A 21,074-nucleotide genomic window follows, 5' to 3' on the forward strand; every position below is an offset into this window, starting at 1 on the left:
TGAGCAGCATGGCTGCAGCAGGTTAGCAAACACTCCCTACGTGGCCCTATCATTCCATCACAGATTTGTGTTTTTGGATGTGTTCAGGGCACACAGAACACCAGAGGTTAAGCCTTTGTGTCAGTCCATACTGGCTGACCAGGAAAAGAAAGACATTTCAGGAGAGAGTCTGTCTTCTAATGTAAGAAGATAATATTTGAATAAATATACATCCTGTTACGCTATTGTGTTAATATATTAAAAAGAATTACCAGCTCAAGAAAAATATAAATAAGTTGAGTTATTCACTTACGGTGTTTGTGTGTTTAGCGCTTTCCTTATAATAATCATCATCTTTATTGTCATTGCAACAAAACTTCTGATGAAATTTGTTCTCTGCATTTAACCCATCCCCCTTGGGGAGCAGTGGCCTGCCACTGTGTGGTGCCCTGGAACAATCTGGGTTTAAGGGTCTTCTGCAGGGACCCAGAGTGGCAGTCTGTGGGAGTAGAACCCAGAACCTCCAGGAAACAAGCACAATGCTCTAACCAGTAGGCCACCACTCCCCCTGTTCCTAGGTTGTGGAGTTGATGCAGAGGGACAGGATAATGCTAGTCATTTGGAGTGGGGAGGGGTAGGAGGAGGAGAAGCAGGAAGAGACAGATGAGGAGGGACAAGAGAAGGAGATGGTGATGGAAGAGGAGGAGGAAAGTGGAGCAGGAACCACTAAAAAACGATGGCATGTACAGGTGCAGTCATAGGGCTGTGTTGGCAATGAGTCTTTGCAAAGAATTATGTTAAAACTCTTATGAGATTCAAAGCCTGTAGTCCAAACCAAGACTATGACATCTTAAAAAAAAGGGCGAAATGATTAATTTCAGGTTTTGCTTTTATTGCTTTTGTTTTTATCAGATCGCTTTTGCGATCTGATAAAAGGCCTCTCACAAGCAGGCTCCTGGCCTGAACTTCAACCCCAGCCCGCCCCTGGGGAAGCTGTTAAAAATTAATGAGACGATGGGGTGAGCTAAATTCAAGACAATCCTGGGGGACAACCCGCTAGAGACCGTAACACGTATGCATGCCACACTTTTCAGATTTCTACTGGCATGTGACTCAATGCGTGTGAATAAAACCAAAATATCTGGGCAGTCTGCAGCGTAAAACAAATAGTTGCAATGCCTGTACATGATATGTGTTCAGTGTAGATTACTATAGTTGAGAGATGCTTGTGCTGCCCTACGAATGCATGGTGCCCTGGGTGGTGAGCCATGTTGCTCTCCACAGCCACTGCTTCACAGTTACACTGTGAGTGCCATATACAATTCCAGTCAAATAGATTAATGTTAGGGGCGTGACAATATGAGAAATTTTTCATAAGGCTCCGTTGGGCATTTAAGAGGAGCAAAAAAAAAGATCTGAGTATTTAGTCTGCGATTTATTTAGTTTTTCAAGGAATTGTGTGTAGTTTCATGGATTGTTGCATAACCCCTTGGAAGCTTGCGGAGCGCATAAGTGCTGAGTGTTGCTTCGGTATTAAGGCTAAAGGGAGCTTGTGTCATCCAGCTGAAACCGACACACGCGCTAACGCGCATGTGCTGATGTGCTTGGCACACCGACGTGGCGTCAGTCCGCTGGATGTTGACGCAGCGTTCTCCAGAAGGTGTGTGTCACCGTCCGCGCGGGCGTGCACGCGCGTCGAGAACTGGCTGCGCGTCCGCCATCTGCGCGCCCCTCCCTCTGTGACTCGCAGCATCACCGGGAGCTCCGTGGATGCTTCTCTAAAGAATAGATTTACGCTTCACGACCAAAGAGAGACAGAGAGAGAGAGAAAGAGAGGCAGATAACCACGTCTGTCTGAATGCGTAAATTCGCGGCGGGATGCTTTGATGCGTGAGCTTACGCGTGAACGCGGTCCCATTTGGAGACATTTACTTGTAACAAGCTGTTGCTTTTAGGTGTAGCCTGCAGCTGAGATTCATGTGAAAACGCCTCTCTCTCTCTCTCTCTCTCTCGCTCGCTCTCTCTCGGCTGGATTTTTCCAAGGGCACCAAAATGCGGCAGCGATGAGCTACGCTCAGCGAGTCAGAGGGGGGCGGTTTGAGTTATCAGAGTCACATCCAGGGTTCAAGCTCGATCTCCTCACTTTGGTCCACTGCCTGGTTTTTTGGGGGGGATGCGACGTCATGAGCATGATCCCGTCTGACAGATGTGTTGCAGCTGCACGGCCACAGATCGTCCGATCCCGCTTGCTGTTGTAACGACGATGCTGTAAAAGAGGGAGGTCGGAGGAAAGCTTCTTCTTCTTCCCAGATAAATGTTCGGTCCCCTCCTTTGTGCACGGACGGATCGCGACCTCCATTCCTTTTTCGGCTCTGCATAAGATGATACCTGGATCTGCCGCATCAATGCTACCGTCTGCAGAAGCCGCGAAACTGTACCAGACCAATTACGTGCGCAACTCCCGTGTCATCGGACTCCTGTGGGCCATATTCACGATCCTGTTCGGCATCGTTAATGTGACCATCTTCTCGCAGCCCTATTGGATCGGGGATGGCATGGACACCCCGCAGGCCGGGTACTTCGGCCTGTTCCACTATTGCATCGGGGACGGACACTCCAGGGACCTGGACTGCCAGGGCAGCTTCACCGAGTTCGCCGCCATCCCCTCCAAGGCGTTCAAGGCCGCCTCCTTCTTCATTGGAATGTCAATGATGCTGGTGGTGACCTGCATCGGCTGCTTCAGCCTCTTCTTCCTCCTCAGCACCTCCACCGTGTACAAGATCTGCGGCTGGATGCAAGCAGCATCAGGTAGGCGCAGAGAGCCCGTTCCCTTTCGCTCTACCACCACGTTTCAAATATGCACAGAAGCACCCGGCCCAGCCGCATTTAGAATCAAAATGTTTGGGGAGGTAGAGTGTTGTTGTTGTTTTTTTTTCCCCCTCTTGCTTGGTTGTTTTCCGTCTCCAGCGTCAAAACACCAGAAACCCTGGATCACGAAATTAGTATAGGATGGATTCAAGATCAGTTTATTATGGGCTGACAAGGTCAGGACAAGTAGCATTTTATTAATAAGCTGTGTTTACTTACTGGCATATTAAAACACACGAAGCACTGAAGTCAGCATGGCGAAATTATTATTGCCACTGTAGCACCAACGTGGGCAAGCCATAAAAATAAGTAAAATGCAAGAGTTGCATCAGTTAATCAGCTACGGAACAGAATTGGTTATTTGTGTCTTTCCTTGGCCCGGATCGGTCTGATACTGAATTATTGGTGAATGCAAGGAAATCAAAGCTTTTTCTGTATCTAAATGTGTCAACTTACAGCATCTACATCTACAGCATCTACATCTACAGCATTTAAAAAAAAAAAAAAAAAAATCTAGTTAAATTCACTTTTTTTTAAATCAAAGAACCTGCAGCATATTATTTCTGTTGTATATATTATGGTTCTTAGTGCAGTCTTAATCAGCGAGAAAAAGGCTGATCAGTGGACCTCTAATCTTAAATGACATGTATTTAAGTATTTGGTTGTTTTATGGTGCCATATGGGGATATGGTTGTTATTATTGTTGCCTCCCAACATGAAGGTCAACATTCAAATCCTGTTCTTGGCCCTTCTTTGTAGGGTTTGCATTTTCCCTCTGCCTACACGGCTTCTCTTCAGGTAACCCAACACCCTTAGGAAAAAAAAAAAGATTTTTTTTAATTAAAAAGAGATCCAAGTGTGCATGAAAATCTGATGCAAAAAAAAACAGCCAACTCTGACAGTTTAAAGCCCAGTCATTTTGTTCTGCATCTCCAGCCAGATACAATCACCATCTGACTGCTGGATGTTTTTATTAGATGCAGATTTCCATGCATATACTATTAAATGTGTCCAATAGGTAGTAGTTTTTAAAAGAAAAAATAACTTTAACTCTGATAGCGCTGAATAAAACCCGCTGCAACCAATGCCTTCATCATCACCTCGTTAATACAAAGAGCTCACTATTGTGTAATTTATCCCCAGTATAAATACAGCTGCTGTGAGGGCCTCAGAGGTTTGTTACTGAAGGAATATTCTATAAAATAACCAAAGCTCATGTGGCAGACTTTCTACTGAATGGCAATTTAGCTCCGTAATTAAAGTACAATTGGAATAGCATGACTGTGTGTGTCCCAATTTTAAGGTGCTTACATAACACACAATATGTATGTTGCCCAGTCTGAGCTACCGTTATGAGCAGATTTCAGCATAATCTTCTGCCATCAAATGTGTACGTGTGTTGCTGTTGTTGCTGTTGTTTTTTTTTGCGAGTCGGACGTGGTTTTAAGAACAAATTTAAGTGCAGGTCAGTGGTTCAGCTAGTGACAAGCATGTTGACAGTTGTTGTGACTGTGAGGTGAATGCCATAACCCATCATTTCGCGCATCATCTGAAGAGTGCAGGCATTGCCAAGCATAAGTCCTCTCAGCTGTGTGTACCAGCGGTCAAAGAACTGTGAGTTCCACGATCAAACCCAAATGAGGGGAATTATTTGGGAAAAGCTCCATCTTGAGTTGTTATGTTAGCCTGAATTAAGGCAACACGCTTGTCTAATGAGGACACTGCTGGGCTGTGTGGTTCTGTCGCAAAGAGATGAAAGGCAACGCTGAGAGTAGAGGCGCCGGTCATGGCAGTCTGACACACGGAGTCCTAATGAGGAGGCCTGGCGTATTAGCGCTGTCAAACTTTATTACACTTAGCTGACGTTTAAACTCACACCGTCGCTGAACAGCCCGCGGGGAGGACAGGTGGCCCATCAACATCCCCGGATCATCGGCGCGATCGTGATAAATGGCACGCCGGGCTGCCCAGAAAGAGTGCGTGAGAAGAGAGGAATTTGTTTTGGTTCCGTTCGCGGTTTGTCACCTTGAAATGTTTTCCGAGCGCAGAGCTCAGTGTGTGTGTGTGTGTGTGTGTGTCAAAGCTCGTGTCGTTAAAATAAACTGGAATAAAAAGTGACTGTGGGTCAGCCTTGGCTTGTTTTGTGCCACGCTGCTGCTGCTGCTGCTGGAAGGCTCGGAGGACATTAATGACACAGTCAGTATTCAGGGCACTACTCTCTGCTACATGGCATCAATCTTTCTTTCTGCTCCTGCAAGCATCATCACGGGTCATTCCACAGACTTACACGCTCATCTTTTGAAATTGATGGTGCAGCTATTGCAAACAATAAAAAAAAAAAAAATCATTTTAAAAAAACAAACGATTTTAAAAGCACTGCAATTTTCTATTTTGTATTTTTTTAATTATAAGCCAATAGATATAATACTCAATTAGGGGATGTATGAAAATATAACATGCACACACACACATACATATTATATGAGTAATTATTTTAAAATAAGGGCCATACTAAAAAGTACCAGGCATTTGTAAGTGAAGTGCCTTGCAAATGTATTTATGTCTTTTGAATGTCATGCATTTTTCATGTTACAACTACAAACTGTATTTTGTCAGGCTTTTATGTGATGGAATACAAATGAAATATGGTTCTCAAAATTTTTACAAAGAAAAACAGGAAAAGTGGAGTTAGCCTTTGTATTTAGCTTCCTTTACTCTAGTTAGTATACTCAAATTACATTGAGCACAACTGATTGCCTTTAGAATTAGACTAATAATCTAGGAAATGTCCATGGGATCCATTATACCACTGGAGGAGCTGCAGAGATACAAGGCTCAATTCAGTTCAATTAAATTGTATTTATATAGCACCAATTCAAGAAACATGTAATTTCAAGGCACTTTCCAAAGTCAAATTCAATCAAATTATACAGATTGGGTCAGATTATACAGATTGGTCAAAAAATCTAAGGAATCTAAGGAAACCCAGCAGATTGCATCAAGTCTTGACAAGCAGCATTCACTCCTCCTGAAAGAGCGTAGAGCCACAGTGAGAGTCGTCTGCATTGTCGATGGCTTTGCAGCAATCCCTCATACTGAGCAAGCATAAAGCGACAGTGGAAAGAAAATCTCCCCTTTAAGCGGGAAGGAAAAACCTCCGGCAGAACAAGGCTCAGTATGAACGGTCATCTGCCTCGACTGACTGGGGGTTACAGAAGACAGAGCAGAGACACAATAAGAGAGACAAAACAGTGATCCAGGAATCTGTTCTACATTAGATGTAGGCTCAGGTTGGACAATCTGGCAACAGGACGGCTATTCGTTGTAAACTTCACAAAAATTACCTTTAAAGTAGAGCGGCAAAAAGAAATCCCTTAATAAGTACGTTTTGAACCTCACGTCAATCAGCAAGTGCGCAGCCACACTTTAGCTGCGCAGTAAGGGCTGCAGACACCGCCATCTACAACAACTCGGAAAAAAACTTTATAACACCAGTGACATCAGCATTTAATTTCTCTTTGGGGTTAGTAAAGTATTTTTAATTGAATTGAATATTGAGAACATATTGGCATCCCAATATTATTGGGACCAGTTTACAGTAAATATGGGAAAGGACTGATTGAAGAGCAATATTTTCATTATTATTGAAAGGACGTATTTAGCCTGTCTCACAGCAAAAGATACTTTACGTCTGAAGCTAACGGTCACACAGTGCTGAAAGCAAAGATGAGACAGAGAGGAGGGAGGAAAATGTGTATGTATCGCAAATAATATCATTATCAAGCCATCAACCCATAATATTGCCATCTCCAGTCTTTCTAATATTGTGCAGACCTACATTGCACATCACCAAGAACACACCTTCCCCACCATGAAGCACGGTGGAGGCAGCATCATGCTATGGAGATGCTTTTCTTCAGCAAGGAAGAGAAAGCTGACTGGATGGAAATTACAGGCCAAAAATGTTTTACGCGTTCTAACACTGCTTAATAACCCTGACAACATCATCCCCACAGAAAAACATAGTAGTAACAGTATGATGTTGTCATTTTGTCAATCTCAAGATCTGAAAAGCTGGCTGTGACATAAGCCAAAAGACTAGCAGCTGTAATAGCATCAAAAAGTGATTCTAGAGAGTATTGACTCAGGAAATTCAGAATAAATATGCTTTTAAGATCACTTTTAAGATGTTTTTAGTTCGTAAAAAATGTTAGGAACTATCATCTATTAATATCTCGTGGTCATAATGTGACAAAATCTAGAAAGGCACAAGGGGTTGGAAGACTTTTCAAGGCGTTGCTGATGGCAGCCTTGCAGTGGCTTTAGTGAACGCCCCTGACATCATTTAGATGGTTGCAGATAAACTCCCAACATGTAAAGAATTCACACCGTTGCTCAGAGCTTCCTTCCAGTAAGCAGGTAAGGCAGAGCCTGCACATACAGCCTCTCCTGCCTGCTCTGTGGAAGAGTTTTTTTTTTCTCCTGTAAATGATAAATGTTTGATGAGGTGGCCAGCATCCAGGACTTGTTAGAAGTCTCATAATGTCTATATGACAGCCAAAGCTGAGTGCACAAATCTATGATGCATCTATAATGCCCTAGATGGAGTTGGATCCTCCTTTTGGAGCTATTTTAAGGCATCTGTGCAGGTTCATGTCCATGCAGATTAAAGAGTACGTTTCTTTTTTTGCTGAGCCGAGCACACCAAGGCACACGATTCATACTGTATATATATTCCCTCTTTTCTCTTTGCACCACATCTCATTTCACCTCGTCTTCTCTATTCCTAAATCTGTACGCCGTGTGCTGTTCGTTTTTCCCGTCTCCTAATCATGGTTCTTTCGGAGTCTGAGGACCAATTCATAAAGGATACTGTGAGGTCAGTTGTAATAACCTATGTTTTATACCCCACATGTATACAGTGTGGTCTCTGTAGACCTTTTAAAGTCTCATTTCAGAACGAATAAAGTATCAGTTTTTCCTGCATAGTTAAAATGTTGCACAGTACAAAACCTTCTGCAGCATTTGCACGGTCGCTTGGATTGTAGCCTGAACTACAAGAACAAAGGCTTGGTGTGAAACGATTTTAAACAGTTTTAACAATGACCAACTTTAAGCTCTGGTTGTTTCATTACGTGTTTCCTTCTGTGGTTAACTAATCAGAGCTTCTTTCACATCTTTGCATCACTCACAGCAGTTTCATCTAATATTAGAAAGTTTCCATTTTTTGCAACTAATGGCAAACTGTATGGCAAGGGCAAGGCAAATTTATTTATATAGCACAATTCAGTACAAAGACAATGCAAAGTGCTTTACATGATTAAAACATAGCAAAATAAAACAGAATAAGTATGGGAGGTGGTGGGGGGGGGTTATGTGAGAGACAAACGCTGCATAATTGTGAGGTGGAGGAACAAAGACACACTGTTTTCACAGATTTTAAAAAAAAAAAAAAGCCAGAAACACTGGCATGTATTAATATTCAGCCCTCCCTGAGTCAATGCTAAATGTATACAAATTATTCTTTACAAAATAGCTCAACCTCAGTCAAATTGGATGAAGCTCATCTGTGAACCAGTTAATATTTTTTTTTAAATTTCTACAGATTCTCTACTGGATTTAGATTCGACTTTGGGCCAATCTAATTCACGTATTTACATCAGTCAAAGCCATACCGTTGTTGCTGTGGATGCATGTTTTGGGTCATTGTCCATCTGGAAGATGAACCTCTGTGACTTTTGCAATCACTAACAGGTCCTTATTTAGCTCTGTCCGTCTTCCCCTTTTTATGGCTTTCTGTTAACAATGTATGACACTGTCATCCATAATAGCCAGATTTGTGTTTAATATTAACAGCTTGTCGTGTCAACAGACTCTCCTACCTGAGCTGTGGATCTCAGCAGCTCCCACAGAGTTACCATGAGTGTTTTAGCTGCTTCTTTGGTTAATGCTCTCATTCTGTCAATTATGACTGTAGACTGACCAGTGGTCTGTGAGATGTTTAAATCCTGGGATATAATATCATAACCTAACCCTGCTTGAAACTTCTTCAGCTGTATTGCTGTCTTGTCTGTTGTGTTTCTTGGTCTTTATGTTGCCATTAGTTAAAAATATCCAAACCTTTGAGAGTTTCACAGAACAGCTGAATTTACACTGGTATTGAATTACCAACATGTGGACACTTTTTAAGAATTAAGCGACTTCTAATGGCAATTTGTTGCACTAGATTCTTTTACGGAGTTAAGGGGGTTCCTTACAAATGCAGAACACACTTTCCAGATTTTTTCAGACATATTCACCTTTTGGTCAAGTTTTATGGAAAACTTGACTAAAGGTGAATATGTCTTGAGAGGAAATATGATGGTCAATGGAGGTTTGACGGAAGTCAAACAGTGAAGCCACCCTAAGACATAAGCTACATACAGTAAAACTGATATATCTTCTCAGACATTTCATTTGACTGTGTGAGCCATATAAAGTGCCAGGCAACCAATAGGAGGAAGCGGTTTTCAACAAATCAGCAAACCAAACTAACCAAAACATAAATTGGATTAGAAAATAACAAGTAAACACAAAAGGACTGCAGGACGACAAAGAGGCGTAACGAAGCATGTGAGACAACAGAGCCCAGAGAAGACAGTCTGGTGTTAAAAACAGATCTGCGTGTCCATCCATGTATCATCTCTCCCTCGCTGTGTCAGGCTTTTACTGCGCTGGTCCATTAGCTCTATTGAGAGGCTTTCTCTGAAAGGGGCTTTATAGTCTCGTTGAATGTAGAGGTGGAGAGTGGTGGCTTCATCACGAGAGCAGTGGTCACAAAGCTGCAGCTTTATGGGATCGCAGCTGCCTCTGTTTCACATAGCTAATGCAGGGAATGAAGAGTTCTTGGTGGATATCTTTCAGTCTGGTAGAGCAGATTGTTGTCTGAGGCAGGAGAAAACGGAATCTTGCAGATTTTCTTTTCTACTTTGGTTTCTACAAGCACGTATGATACAAGTAATTACCATCATTCAATGACTTGCAGAGAACCTGGTTTACTTGTTAGATTGCAGGCATCTCTGGAGAAAAACGGCCTCTTCAACACCGAACCACTCTGCGCCAGGATGAAAATTATACATGACTCATCTTTTTATTAAAAAAGTGGACCCAAGGAGTATTATTTATTTAATTGTTAGGAAATAGATTTTTTAAATACACACAGAGAAAAATAAGTTGAAGGTTGTTTACGATCAAGTAATTCTTGCTTTCCCATCATTTGACCTTGATATGTTACCTTCTCAGTCTTTTTTCTATAACCAGGGTTAGCTTTTTTTTTTAACAATATCCTAGACTTTAAACAAAGAGAAACTGTGAATATTGGGGGAAAAAAATTGTGGTTGCACAATCATATGACAATGGAACTGGTCAGCGCTAGTTACAGGCTACAAAAGACTTGAGAATGGTGCAGAGGTTCTCCTTCCAGAAAAGTGTCCCGAGGGAAAGCAATTTAAAGAAAAGCACTTGTCCAATTTGAGGGTGTGGCGAACCTTGTATGGGACACACGGTAAACCACGAGTAAACAGGTGACAGGGGATTAAACAAGACAAAAATTAACGGCTTGATCTAATAGGTCCTAATACTGGACATCTCGCTGAGATGTCAAAAAATAATAATAATAAATGCTCCCAGTGGATTGGTTTATTTCTGTGCATATTCATGTGTTAAACATGGGCTAGTTAAAGTCCAGACCTAAATCCATTTGAGAAGCTGTGGCAAGACTACAACCATTGCTCTCGGTCCAGTCTGACTGAGCTGGAGCTGTTTTGCAAAGAAGAATGGGCAGAATTTGGTCTGACAGAGACAAAAAGGCTTGCACATGTGGTTGCAGCATCAGCTGATTTTTTAAGTATTGACTCAGATGACAGGACTTTTATCCATGAACAATTCTAACTCGTGTCGTTTTTCCATCTTCTTCGTAGTTTTGTTCCCAACTGAATTTTCCACCTGTGTGACTGTGGGGAGTTGTGCAAAAAGAAAAAAAAATGTGTTCTTGTTTTTTATAAAGTAGCTGTTATCACATGCTGATTTATTCGTTAATTAGTACACATCGTTGGTTAGTTTCCTTCGCACGCTAAAAACAGCAGTTTATCACTATATGTATCATAGACCAACAACACATGAAACCTGAAGGTTTGTTGTCATCCTCACCGCTTAAGTTAAATAAAATAATATCTGTTACAAGTTATAGTGCATCAAAAACGCTAAGCTTATCTTCCCAGAGACCGTTCTATTATTATGCAGCAGCCTGCAGTCTGCATGCCAGACTGCAGTTTACCGTAATGACAGGAACAATCCGGTTATCAGGAGCACTCTGACTTAACTGGTTATTGTGGCTAATAGAGATACATACAGCAGAACAGGGAATCACCTTTTTCTAAAGACACATCGCTATGAGACAATTTCTTAAAATGGAGCAAGAATGTTGTCTGCCCTTATGTCAGGTTGAGACATGAGTGCTTTTGACTTTCAAACAGCTTTAATATAACTTTGAAACGTTTTGCAGGGTAAAAAATATTGGAGTTTATAAAGTAGTGAAGAGTTAACTTAATATAAACCTGGTTTCCAATGTGGGCTTTCTGTGTTTAACTGCTTTTTTCATTGTTAAAATAAAACACTAAATAATTTCTCCCTTATTTGCATGCCTCATGCCAGTTCAAGTAATCCTCTTATATATCACCTTCCCATTAACTCTGCTTCACCATCTAATTTTGTTATAACAAATCACCGACGGTCACTTAACCCATCTAGACAGTAGGAGGCGCTATCATCCGGATGGATCACACTCTTTCTAGTATAGGGGTCAAGACTGGGGAATGTATGAGAAACATTTCTCATCAGGAATCTACATGCAGGCAATAAACCACAGATTTCCAGCAATGTGTTGATTCAGTTATGCATTAATTGCTAATTTAGAACGGCTTGTTTGACTAAGAAGCACTGAGACCTTTTTTCTTTTTTTTTAACCATCACGCCAAACAGATTAATTAGCCAGGAGTTTGTGACTGAAAGCGCACGGTTTTGGAATGCAAAATCGAAGCATCAGCGAAGTAATTAGCATACATCCTCCTGGCTTAGCGCTCCTGTGACCTGCATTAGCCGGATTTTGGATTTATTCAGGATATTCCCCACCATGTTGTCGATGGCCTTGCAGGCTGAGGCCAAAGCACCCATAAAGAAATGGGGTGTGACAACTAATTTACTTCTCTGGGGTTAAAGCAAGGTCGGATAGGAAGGGTTCAGATTTTTACCAGTGCAGATACCTTATATGCAATGAACCCTGAGCTGTATTAGAAATTATTCTTACACTCTGCACATCTCTCAAGTCATTTGTAGCTTCAGACAGGCTTTCTACCAGGATTCCCTATCAGATTTATCTGTCTATCTTCCTATCAATCAATGTTTTCTTGTACCTGTTGAACAAATGACCCCCACAGCATGATGCTGCCACCCCGTGTTTCATTGTTGTAGTTGTTTTTTTGTGCTTTTTGTAATGTTATTTTTCCGTCACGCACAGAAATTTGTGCCAAAAAGTTTCATCTTGGTCACATATGACCAGAGCATCTTCTTCCACATGTTTGCTGTTTCCTTTACATGACTTTTAGCAAACTTTAAACAGGACTTCTTACGGCTTTCCTCCAACAATGCCTTTCTTTCTTCTAGCTGCTGTTATGCCATAAATGTCAGATATGTAGTGTGCAAAATAACAGAATCTCTGAATTGAAAAGTGCGTGCAAGTTTCCTTCCTCTTCACAGTTTTGTGCTACTTTGTGTTCGTTTTTGTGAATGGGATGGGTGTGTGAATACTTTTGCAAAGCAAAAAAAAAAAAAAAAATCCTAATAATATAATTTGCCTGCTCCAGACCTTTCTCTCAGCGTCCATACATGCGCTCCCCACAGACGGCTAAGAAAATGGATTTTCCACTATAAAAACACCCGAAAAGTGCAAAGAAATCTACATATAAAGTAAAATAAAATGTGTTTATCAAAAACGTAGGACAATCGACGTCTTTTTTCAGTCATGGGTGATTTAGATCTAGGTTTGTAAATCTGAGAAGCCTGGCTCTTCTTGGGTTCATGTTGTTTATCCCTTTTATAATGTAAAGGAGGAAAGTTTCAGTCCTAAAGGCTTTCCATGTCTATTAGTCGCTGCTCTGGTAATGCAGTTTGCATTTGCTTGCTAGGTTGAATGCCGTTAAATTATGTTTATAGGCTAAAGACTATATTCTGCTATCCTGACCTCTAAATCATTCTATCATACCTCTATTAAACAAGTCCTGTTTTTGCCAATATATTTTGCGATTGAAGTTCCAAAATATGGAAATTCCTGAAAATAGAAAAGAATGTTGATGCATTACATTACTTCGATAGTAAATTGTTTGTGCCCAGATGCTTTCCCCACATGTGCTCCCAGATATTCTATCCCTTTAAAAAAAAAAACATCATACAGTTTCCTCAGAGTTTATACTAAACACCTTTTTCCCTGGTCATACATTACATTTTATCTTCTTTGAGCCAATAGAAAACCAAAGGTTTATAGATGGAAAGTAGGTTTGATCTTTCGGTTTCATGAATAAATATGTGCCCCTTCATTGTTCGCTCTACGAAATATAACGTTCTCTCTTTATTGTCATCCACAGACATCTTGAAAAGAGGATTTATGTTGTACAAAAAAGGTTCAAGACCTGTGAGTCAGTCCTTGCATCTGACCAGACACATACTGTATGTATCATCGTTGGTGTCACCATCAAATAATGTTCAAGAGAGTTTTTGTGAGTTAAATTAAGCCAAAATCATTTGAATGCTATGTATGCTACTGCACATCCTTTCCTTGGTTTAAAATCTGTTCAAATCACTTCATTTGTTGAATAATTGAGTCTGAAACATGCAAATAAAAGCAAAACCTACAGAACTCCATACATAAATCTAAAAACGGCTAAAAATGCCATTTAACTTATGAAAGCGAATTTGCACGTGTTTTAAAAGGTTTTCCAGCACTGGGCGGGATGTTTCGCTCAACTGTTTTGTACTTGGGTTCTAACTCTGCAATATGTACAGCTGTTGTGGGGAAGAAAAATGGATAACTTGCATTTTAACGTTATTTTAAATTTGCATGGTAAAATAACACTGCATCCTGCCCTGCTGTTTTAACCATCCTAAGGGCTGACTGGGACAGTGTCCTCTCTGAAACGTCCCTAACCTGACAGTCTAGCATCTATTATCATTGAGAACTCTAAGGTCTCTTTTGATCTCCACTCCCCTTGCCGGTTTTAATCCTCTGTGGAGGTACAGGCTGCATCTGGAGCCGTTACATAAGCTTTCCGCTCCACCCTGACTCTCCTGCTCTACTCATTGCGGTTTAATGCTGAAGCCCTCCCCCCTCTGTGCACCCTGTAACTCTGCACTCTAAACCCTGCTTTTACCGGCACCTGCCATTTTGCTTTTAGATGCACCTACCCAGGCGAGGCTTGTATCACCTCACTGGGCCTATTTTATAGTTTTAGAGCACGTTGACACTCCTAAACATATGCATTGCTTCCTGCGGGAAATTGTTGCAGAAGCTTGCGCTTTCTGATTTCTACTTATATCACTGTGGAAAAATAGGACAAAACCCAGACTGTTCGGGAAGAGAGTAAAATCTGCTTTTATTGTTTATTTGAAGACAACATTGATCCAAACTCAGTGAAATTAAAACACAGATTTAGTTATTAACGCACTGATCATTAAATTCCATTTAGTCAAATACGAAACCAGACTGGTAAACAGACTGATTCTTTGCTGGGAAATTAAGAACCTATAAAACAATGACTTGACTTATTTTCATGATTAACATAACTCATCAAGGACATATATTTTATATCAATTTGCACTTTGTTTGATTTATTGGAATCGTTTGTTTTCCGAGAAGAAGTCACTGTACCACACACACTGCTTCAATTCATTTTGGAAACTAGGGCCGCATCTGCAAGTCTTATTTTATTTCATCCAATCCATAAAGGCTCAGATATATTCATCAAATTGCTTTTTTACTTCTTGCGGCCATGATTAAGCTTCTGGCATAATCCTGGCAGGATATTTGAGCACTCTACTTATCAAAATTGATAAAGTTCTTTCAAACTGCTTGGTTTTCTGGCACTGGCCCAGATTTTTAGTTTAGTCCAGAAACTTTCAGCAGGTCGAGGTCAGGGCATTGGTGCTGACATTTCCAGAAGCTTAACATCCGTCTTCTTTATCCACTATAATTGCAGTTTTTCCTGTTGGGAAATGACCCCATTACTAGATAGTAGATGATAGTTTGTTATGTTTCTCTTGTCAACCAATAATTTAGATATATTATTGTAAAGTAATGCAAGATGTCCACAACAAAATAAACCTGCTTTCATGTTAAAACAAAATTACTTTTTACTAATAAGGTCATGATATTGAGGGGTTCCTGTTCTCCCTCATTCGTGTTTATTTGTTTTTTTCTCTTGTTTTCCACTTGTAGTCCTGCTCATTCAGTTCATCTATTACAGCTCGTTATCTCTCATGCCACCTACCTGTTTTCCCCCATCAATTAAACTCCTGTTTGTGTTTGTCTCGTTACTGGATTATTTTCGCCTGTCCAAGGGTATGTCTATTTTTATAAATGCTTCTTGCCTCGACCTCCTCTTGTTTCCTCTGTAACCTTAATCTTCTCACCGTGCGGTTCCTGTCTGCCTGTCTGCATTTAAGGTTGAGCCCCAGAATCTCAATCAGATTTTAATCTAGACATTGACTACCGCCAGGCCTCAAATTTGTTGCCTTTGAGACATCCGAGCTGGATTTACTGATGTGGTAATGATCAATGTCTTGCTGCCTAACCCATGTACAACTGAGGCCCAAAACGGTTAGCGGGACACTGAATCTTCCAGCAGTGAGAGCATAAGTTTTGGCTCCACTGATAACGAGAAGCCTCCAAGGTCCTGAAGCAGCAATGCAGCCCCAGACTATGACACTACCACCACTATGCTTGTCAAGTGAACATACGGTAAACCTTAGATATTGTCACTGGAAGTACTTAACACTGTTCTAACATGTGTAAATCCCCTACTTTAAGCTTTGACTTCAAATGTGTTATGTAGCAGATGAGGGAGATTTGAAAACGTGAGTGTCTTCTGCCCATTATTTTGTAATAACGTGATTTTATTTTACTCACTTTTTGTTTCATTATTCTCAATGCCAGAACAATCAGCATACAAGCTTTGTATTTTGTCTCTGTGGTTACATCATTTTCACAAATCTAATGCCTGTGGTACAAAAGAGAGCTGTGAGAATTGTATATAAAGTAAATCTTGGAGAACATTCTAATAAAATGTTTATTTAAACAAATATCTTGAAATTAAGGGACTTTTTTCATTTTAAAACTCTGTTAGTTATGCTTACAGCCAGAAAGAGATCGTTGAGGTTAATTGACAAAAATTCTTTGTTTTAAAGATGCACCGTGCAGGTTGCAGGATTTTTTCTGACGTCTGCCCCCTCTGGCGACAAGTTGAAATAACACCAGTGTTGTGCACGCGCACGGGAGAAGAGAAATTAAAAAAGCCAACCGTTAGGACTTCGCACGTTAAGAGACTTTAAAGTAAAAGATCTCTGCCACAGCATGTTATCTTTTCAGCAAAATAAGGGCCAACTGCTGGTCCCTTATTATTCCCAGGCCAGAAAGGAGCTCCTTCCATCGCATGAAAACTGGCCCATTATTTACTCTGGTTCTGCTCCTTCGCTGATCTGAGTTCAATTTTGCCCTTTTTGTTGCACTAGAGATTTTTTTTATGTTTTTTTACTCTTGTGTGGCGTCTGTGATGGAGTCTAAGAAGAGCTCAGTGGGAGCGGAAACGCTCAACAAAGTAACTGTGGAACAACAGTTCGACCACTTTGAACGAGAACTCGTCACATGCACATGCTTGCCCAGAAGATTCGTCCCGAAATTCTCTCAAACTGACTAATGGGGCCTATAGAAGATAGAAGATCATTTATTTTCTTATGTGCATCCGAGTTAATAATGCGGAGACTGATATTGTTTGCAACTTGTGCTGTAAGTTAATTTAATGCATATGTTCCATGAGATTTACTTTGTAGTCATTACAAAAGGGGCAGGATATACAAAATGCTTCGTCTTCCTGCTAATTTCTAAGTTGTGTACAGTAAGCAATGTAAGAGTATGTGGTTGTGACTTACTGCCAATTAGTTGAATGAAGTGAATAAACTGATTGATTGATTGATTGATTGATTGGTAAATCAGGTTAAACAGTACTACTCAAGTACTGTACTTAACCGGATGCTTTTTTTTTTTTACTCCTACTTGAGTAATTATATGGATGACTCTGCCCACCTCTCGATGTCTATGAGTTTACTTTCTCATCTGTTTTTGAATACCTTTAGATCTGTGCACTATGTGTTGCTTTATATGATCTTCCCCTACTTCATGTTGTCAGAAAAGTTCTCTCTAATTGACTGCATGACTTTACAGATGTGATGGTAGTCCTGCCTGATTGTGGCCTGGGAAATTAATCCTCATTTTTAGCTATAATCATTGTTAATCTATGCTTTAACAATGGGGGCACTTTCTGTTTCAAACTGGGCCAGGTTTGTCTGTATAGCTCTCTTTTTCTTAATAAAAGAAATGGTTAATTGCCTATATTTATTCTGGATCCTGAATGGAATCTCTCTTTGAAAATAGATTTCGCCATAGCCTAGAGTTACATTTGCATGATTTAAAAATTTGTTTGATCTGAAACATTAACGTGTAACAAAAAATGAAAGCAGCAGACACCTGACAATTTCAGAAACCTATACCACCTTATAAAAAGGCCAGAGGCGAGCATGAAGGTGTCAACTTTAGAGTGGGAGCTTCTTCCTTTACAAAAGGACCATATGGTAGCATGAATAATAAAAAAAAAAATGTTTACTAACACAATCTAAGAGATGCTTTCTATGAAACCAAAACTTTTACACGGCTCCCTGGGTTCCAGTTGGTGCGCTTGCAGCATCCTTTATAAACATACATAGCTGGGAGTAGGGAGGCCAACACATGGCTTGTTGTTATAGTTGTTACTGCCCCCCCCCCCCCCCCATCCCTTAACTAACCACCCTCCCGTCTACCCATATCTTCATGACCACTGCTACCGGTCTGCAACATTTCTACAATCACGCTACCAGTCTTAAGTGGCAAAAACAAAAGGTTTTGGAGAGTTGTTTTACAGCCTACTTTGTACCCTCTATCTATATTGTCGGCCTTTTCAGAATCAGAATAAAGTTTATTGCCAAGTGGGTTTGCACTTACAAGGAATTTGACTTGGTGCAGACAAAATAGATATACATATATACAGAATGTAGAGCTATATACACAGTATACACGTTTTGGTTGCTAAGCTAAATTAGCTTCCAGAGGAAGCATATAGGCTCCTTTTCCTACCTCCTTGCTTACTGACTGCACTATTTAGACAGCACTTATCATGGCGACCGCTGACAAACTTTTGCTTTGGCTGAAGGTCCATGCCAACAGAGATATTCAGATGGAGCCAGCAACAAAAAAAAATCACCAGGTTAAGTGAAGAGGATGAAGGAAAACCAGGCAGGGTTTTTAGTTCTGAAGCCGGATTTATCCACCTCTGCCTAAATGCACTTGGCCATGAACTGGAGAGACATTTTCTTCAGGTGCTAGAGAGCAGGATTTATGATTGCATTAATTACAGTAAGTAGCCCAGGTCCTAAAACAACCAATGGAGCTATAAGGAATACCACAATCCTTTGCATGACATGATGTATAAGCACAGCCCACATCATGGAAATTAACAAAAATATCCAGAGAGAAGAGAGCATGGACTTTTTAGTTCATTTTTGGAAGGCTTTAGGCCCGGATTTGACTCGCATCATCCATGTGCGATTTCATTACATAATGACGCATGAGTTAAAGGCTGTCAGAAATCAGCACAGCAGTCCCAAGCTCCTTTCTTCCCAAAGATAGTCTTCTTACTGGCCAAAGGTCAAGGAACAGGAACTAGGAGCAGGAGCGACCTGCTATAATTAGATGTTTTCAGATGGAGCCCGTGCCGTGGAGCTGGAAATGGTTGGAACTAATCTCTGGACAAGCTTTTTCCTTTCTGAGCCTGGATTCCCCACCTCTGGTAATACAGTAGGACAATATTTTGATGCACTCCACGAAGGTCACTTCTGAATGGCACAAAAGCTACAAAATGAAGGTGTTGGAGTGTTCAGGTCAAAGTCCACAGCTAAATCAATTGTGACGCTGTGGCATGACCTTAAACAGGCCGTTCAAGTTTAAAAGCACTACAGCGGGGCTTCATAAAATCAATTCTGCAAATAAAGCGGACCTAAATTCCTCCACAGGGATGTAAACGACTCATTGCCAGTCATCAGAAACACTGGTGCTGCCATTGTCGCCAGGGGTTGCATAACCAGTTCGTAGGCTTAAGTCATAACTGGACTATAATTGGTCAATACTGAGCTTATGTTTGTGTAATATTAAAATTTGATTGATGACCTGAAACATTTGACTGTGATAGAAAAGCAAAAAGAGAAGAAATCAGTAAGGGGCAAATACAATTTCACTGCCCTCTATATGGTAACTGAATGTCCCTCAACCTAAAGCATCATCGGGCTCGTTTCATCGTGATGGAGAGAATAACACGTTTACTGAACTCCCAGAGTGACGGCGTTGGGGGAGCAACAAGGTTATTTCAGGGGAAAATTTAGAGTAAACATTCTTCCAGTTGCTGTGAGTGTTTATCCCAGCAGGGTTTCCTCTGAATGTACAAACAAGTGTTTGCCTCGGCTTCATAATCAGTCTGACACTCCTCCAGGATAAATTGTAACATTGATGTTTGCCATTGTTTAGGAGGTCTGCGTCGTCATTTACGGAGCTAAAGGAGGGCAATAAGTGGGGGGGAATTTTATATAAAACAACATAAAAGTTACGCTTGTGATTGTGTCTCACTGAGATGAGATGTTGTCTCCCAGATGCGTGTTATCTGCATTTCTGTTTTCCTCAGAGGACTCCAGGCAGAGTGGTACCCACGGGCACAGTGTGACAGCACAGCTGGGTGCTCAAAATGACTTGCGTCGCTGAGACTTGATGCAAGAAGCACAAGGCTGAACTCCACATTGCGGCAGAGGCAAGGGAGTGGTGCAGCAGTCCTGGTGTGACATGCCCTACCGCGTTGTCCGTGTCTCCTCCAGTTAGCTCTCTCCGTACAGCAGACAGACTGGCAGGAGCATCTCAGGAGGCGAGGCCACAATCCGATCCCTGTCAGTCCCATTTTCTGGTGTTCTTGCTTTACTTTGGTTTCCTCATGTCATGGGATCTTGGTGATATTATAGTTTGGTTTAGTTTTTAGTTTTTAGTTTAAGGAGTTTTTATTTTAAATATGTAAGGAACGGAAAATAAACTAAATAAATTGGCCAAACACAATCAAAGCTTTTGTGTTGTAATTTACGTATTTGAAAAGGAGTGGGAAGAAGTACCTTTCTTTTAAAAAATCCCACTTCTTCTCCAAAACTTAATAATAGTCTATTCCTCTGTTTCCTTATTTCAGATTTCAATAATAAATTTAATACGAGGTACACTATATTCAATTTGCTCACTCGGTTTTTCTATATACTTTCTACTGTTGCTATTTAGCAAGAGCAACAAAGAAAACATGATTCCTGGGACCTTTTTTGTCTACCCAAATGACCTTAATGTTGCTAATTTAGTAATTTTCCATGTATTGTATGAGCTACATTTTAAACAATAAACTGTACATAATTTAGGATCTGCTGGATAGCAATAAACACAAATAATGTGTTCTCCTTTGTGTCACACTGCTGTTTTACTTTGGAGTAATGCACAATAAGCGTAAAACTGTTTTTGTCTGTTACTACCAATTTCTTCTGACAGAAAGTATTTATAAAAAGGGGTCAAGAAAAAAAATACAACATTTAAACATTCTATATCCAGTGTATATATTCTTCCATTACCTATTTTTGATGCACAATCCCTTAAAATACTGGCACGGCCTAGCTAACATTTATCGTTGTTTGCTGTCACAGAAAGTGATAATGGGTAAGTGAAAATCTGCTCGCTATGTAACTTTTTCAAGTAATTTGTAATAATTCCATATTTAACATATCCCAGACATCTATTGCACATGAATACAACAAAAACATTAAAA

The 21,074-nt window shown here is 40.6% G+C and overlaps 1 protein-coding gene across 1 annotated transcript in view; it reads left to right on the forward strand.

Annotated features, from left to right (window-relative positions):
- Positions 1-1,646: 1,646 nt before the first annotated feature.
- LOC105938610 (LHFPL tetraspan subfamily member 3 protein) overlaps positions 1,647-21,074 on the forward strand; it is a 40,651-nt gene continuing 21,223 nt past the window's right edge. Inside the window, exon 1 of the mRNA XM_012880423.3 lies at positions 1,647-2,787. Coding sequence (XP_012735877.2) covers positions 2,361-2,787 — 427 coding nt within the window. The 5' untranslated portion in view covers positions 1,647-2,360. The remainder of the gene's footprint in view (positions 2,788-21,074) is intronic.

The sequence above is a fragment of the Fundulus heteroclitus genome, chromosome 2 (genome assembly GCF_011125445.2).
Source record: "Fundulus heteroclitus isolate FHET01 chromosome 2, MU-UCD_Fhet_4.1, whole genome shotgun sequence".
NCBI classification, from domain to species: domain Eukaryota; kingdom Metazoa; phylum Chordata; class Actinopteri; order Cyprinodontiformes; family Fundulidae; genus Fundulus; species Fundulus heteroclitus.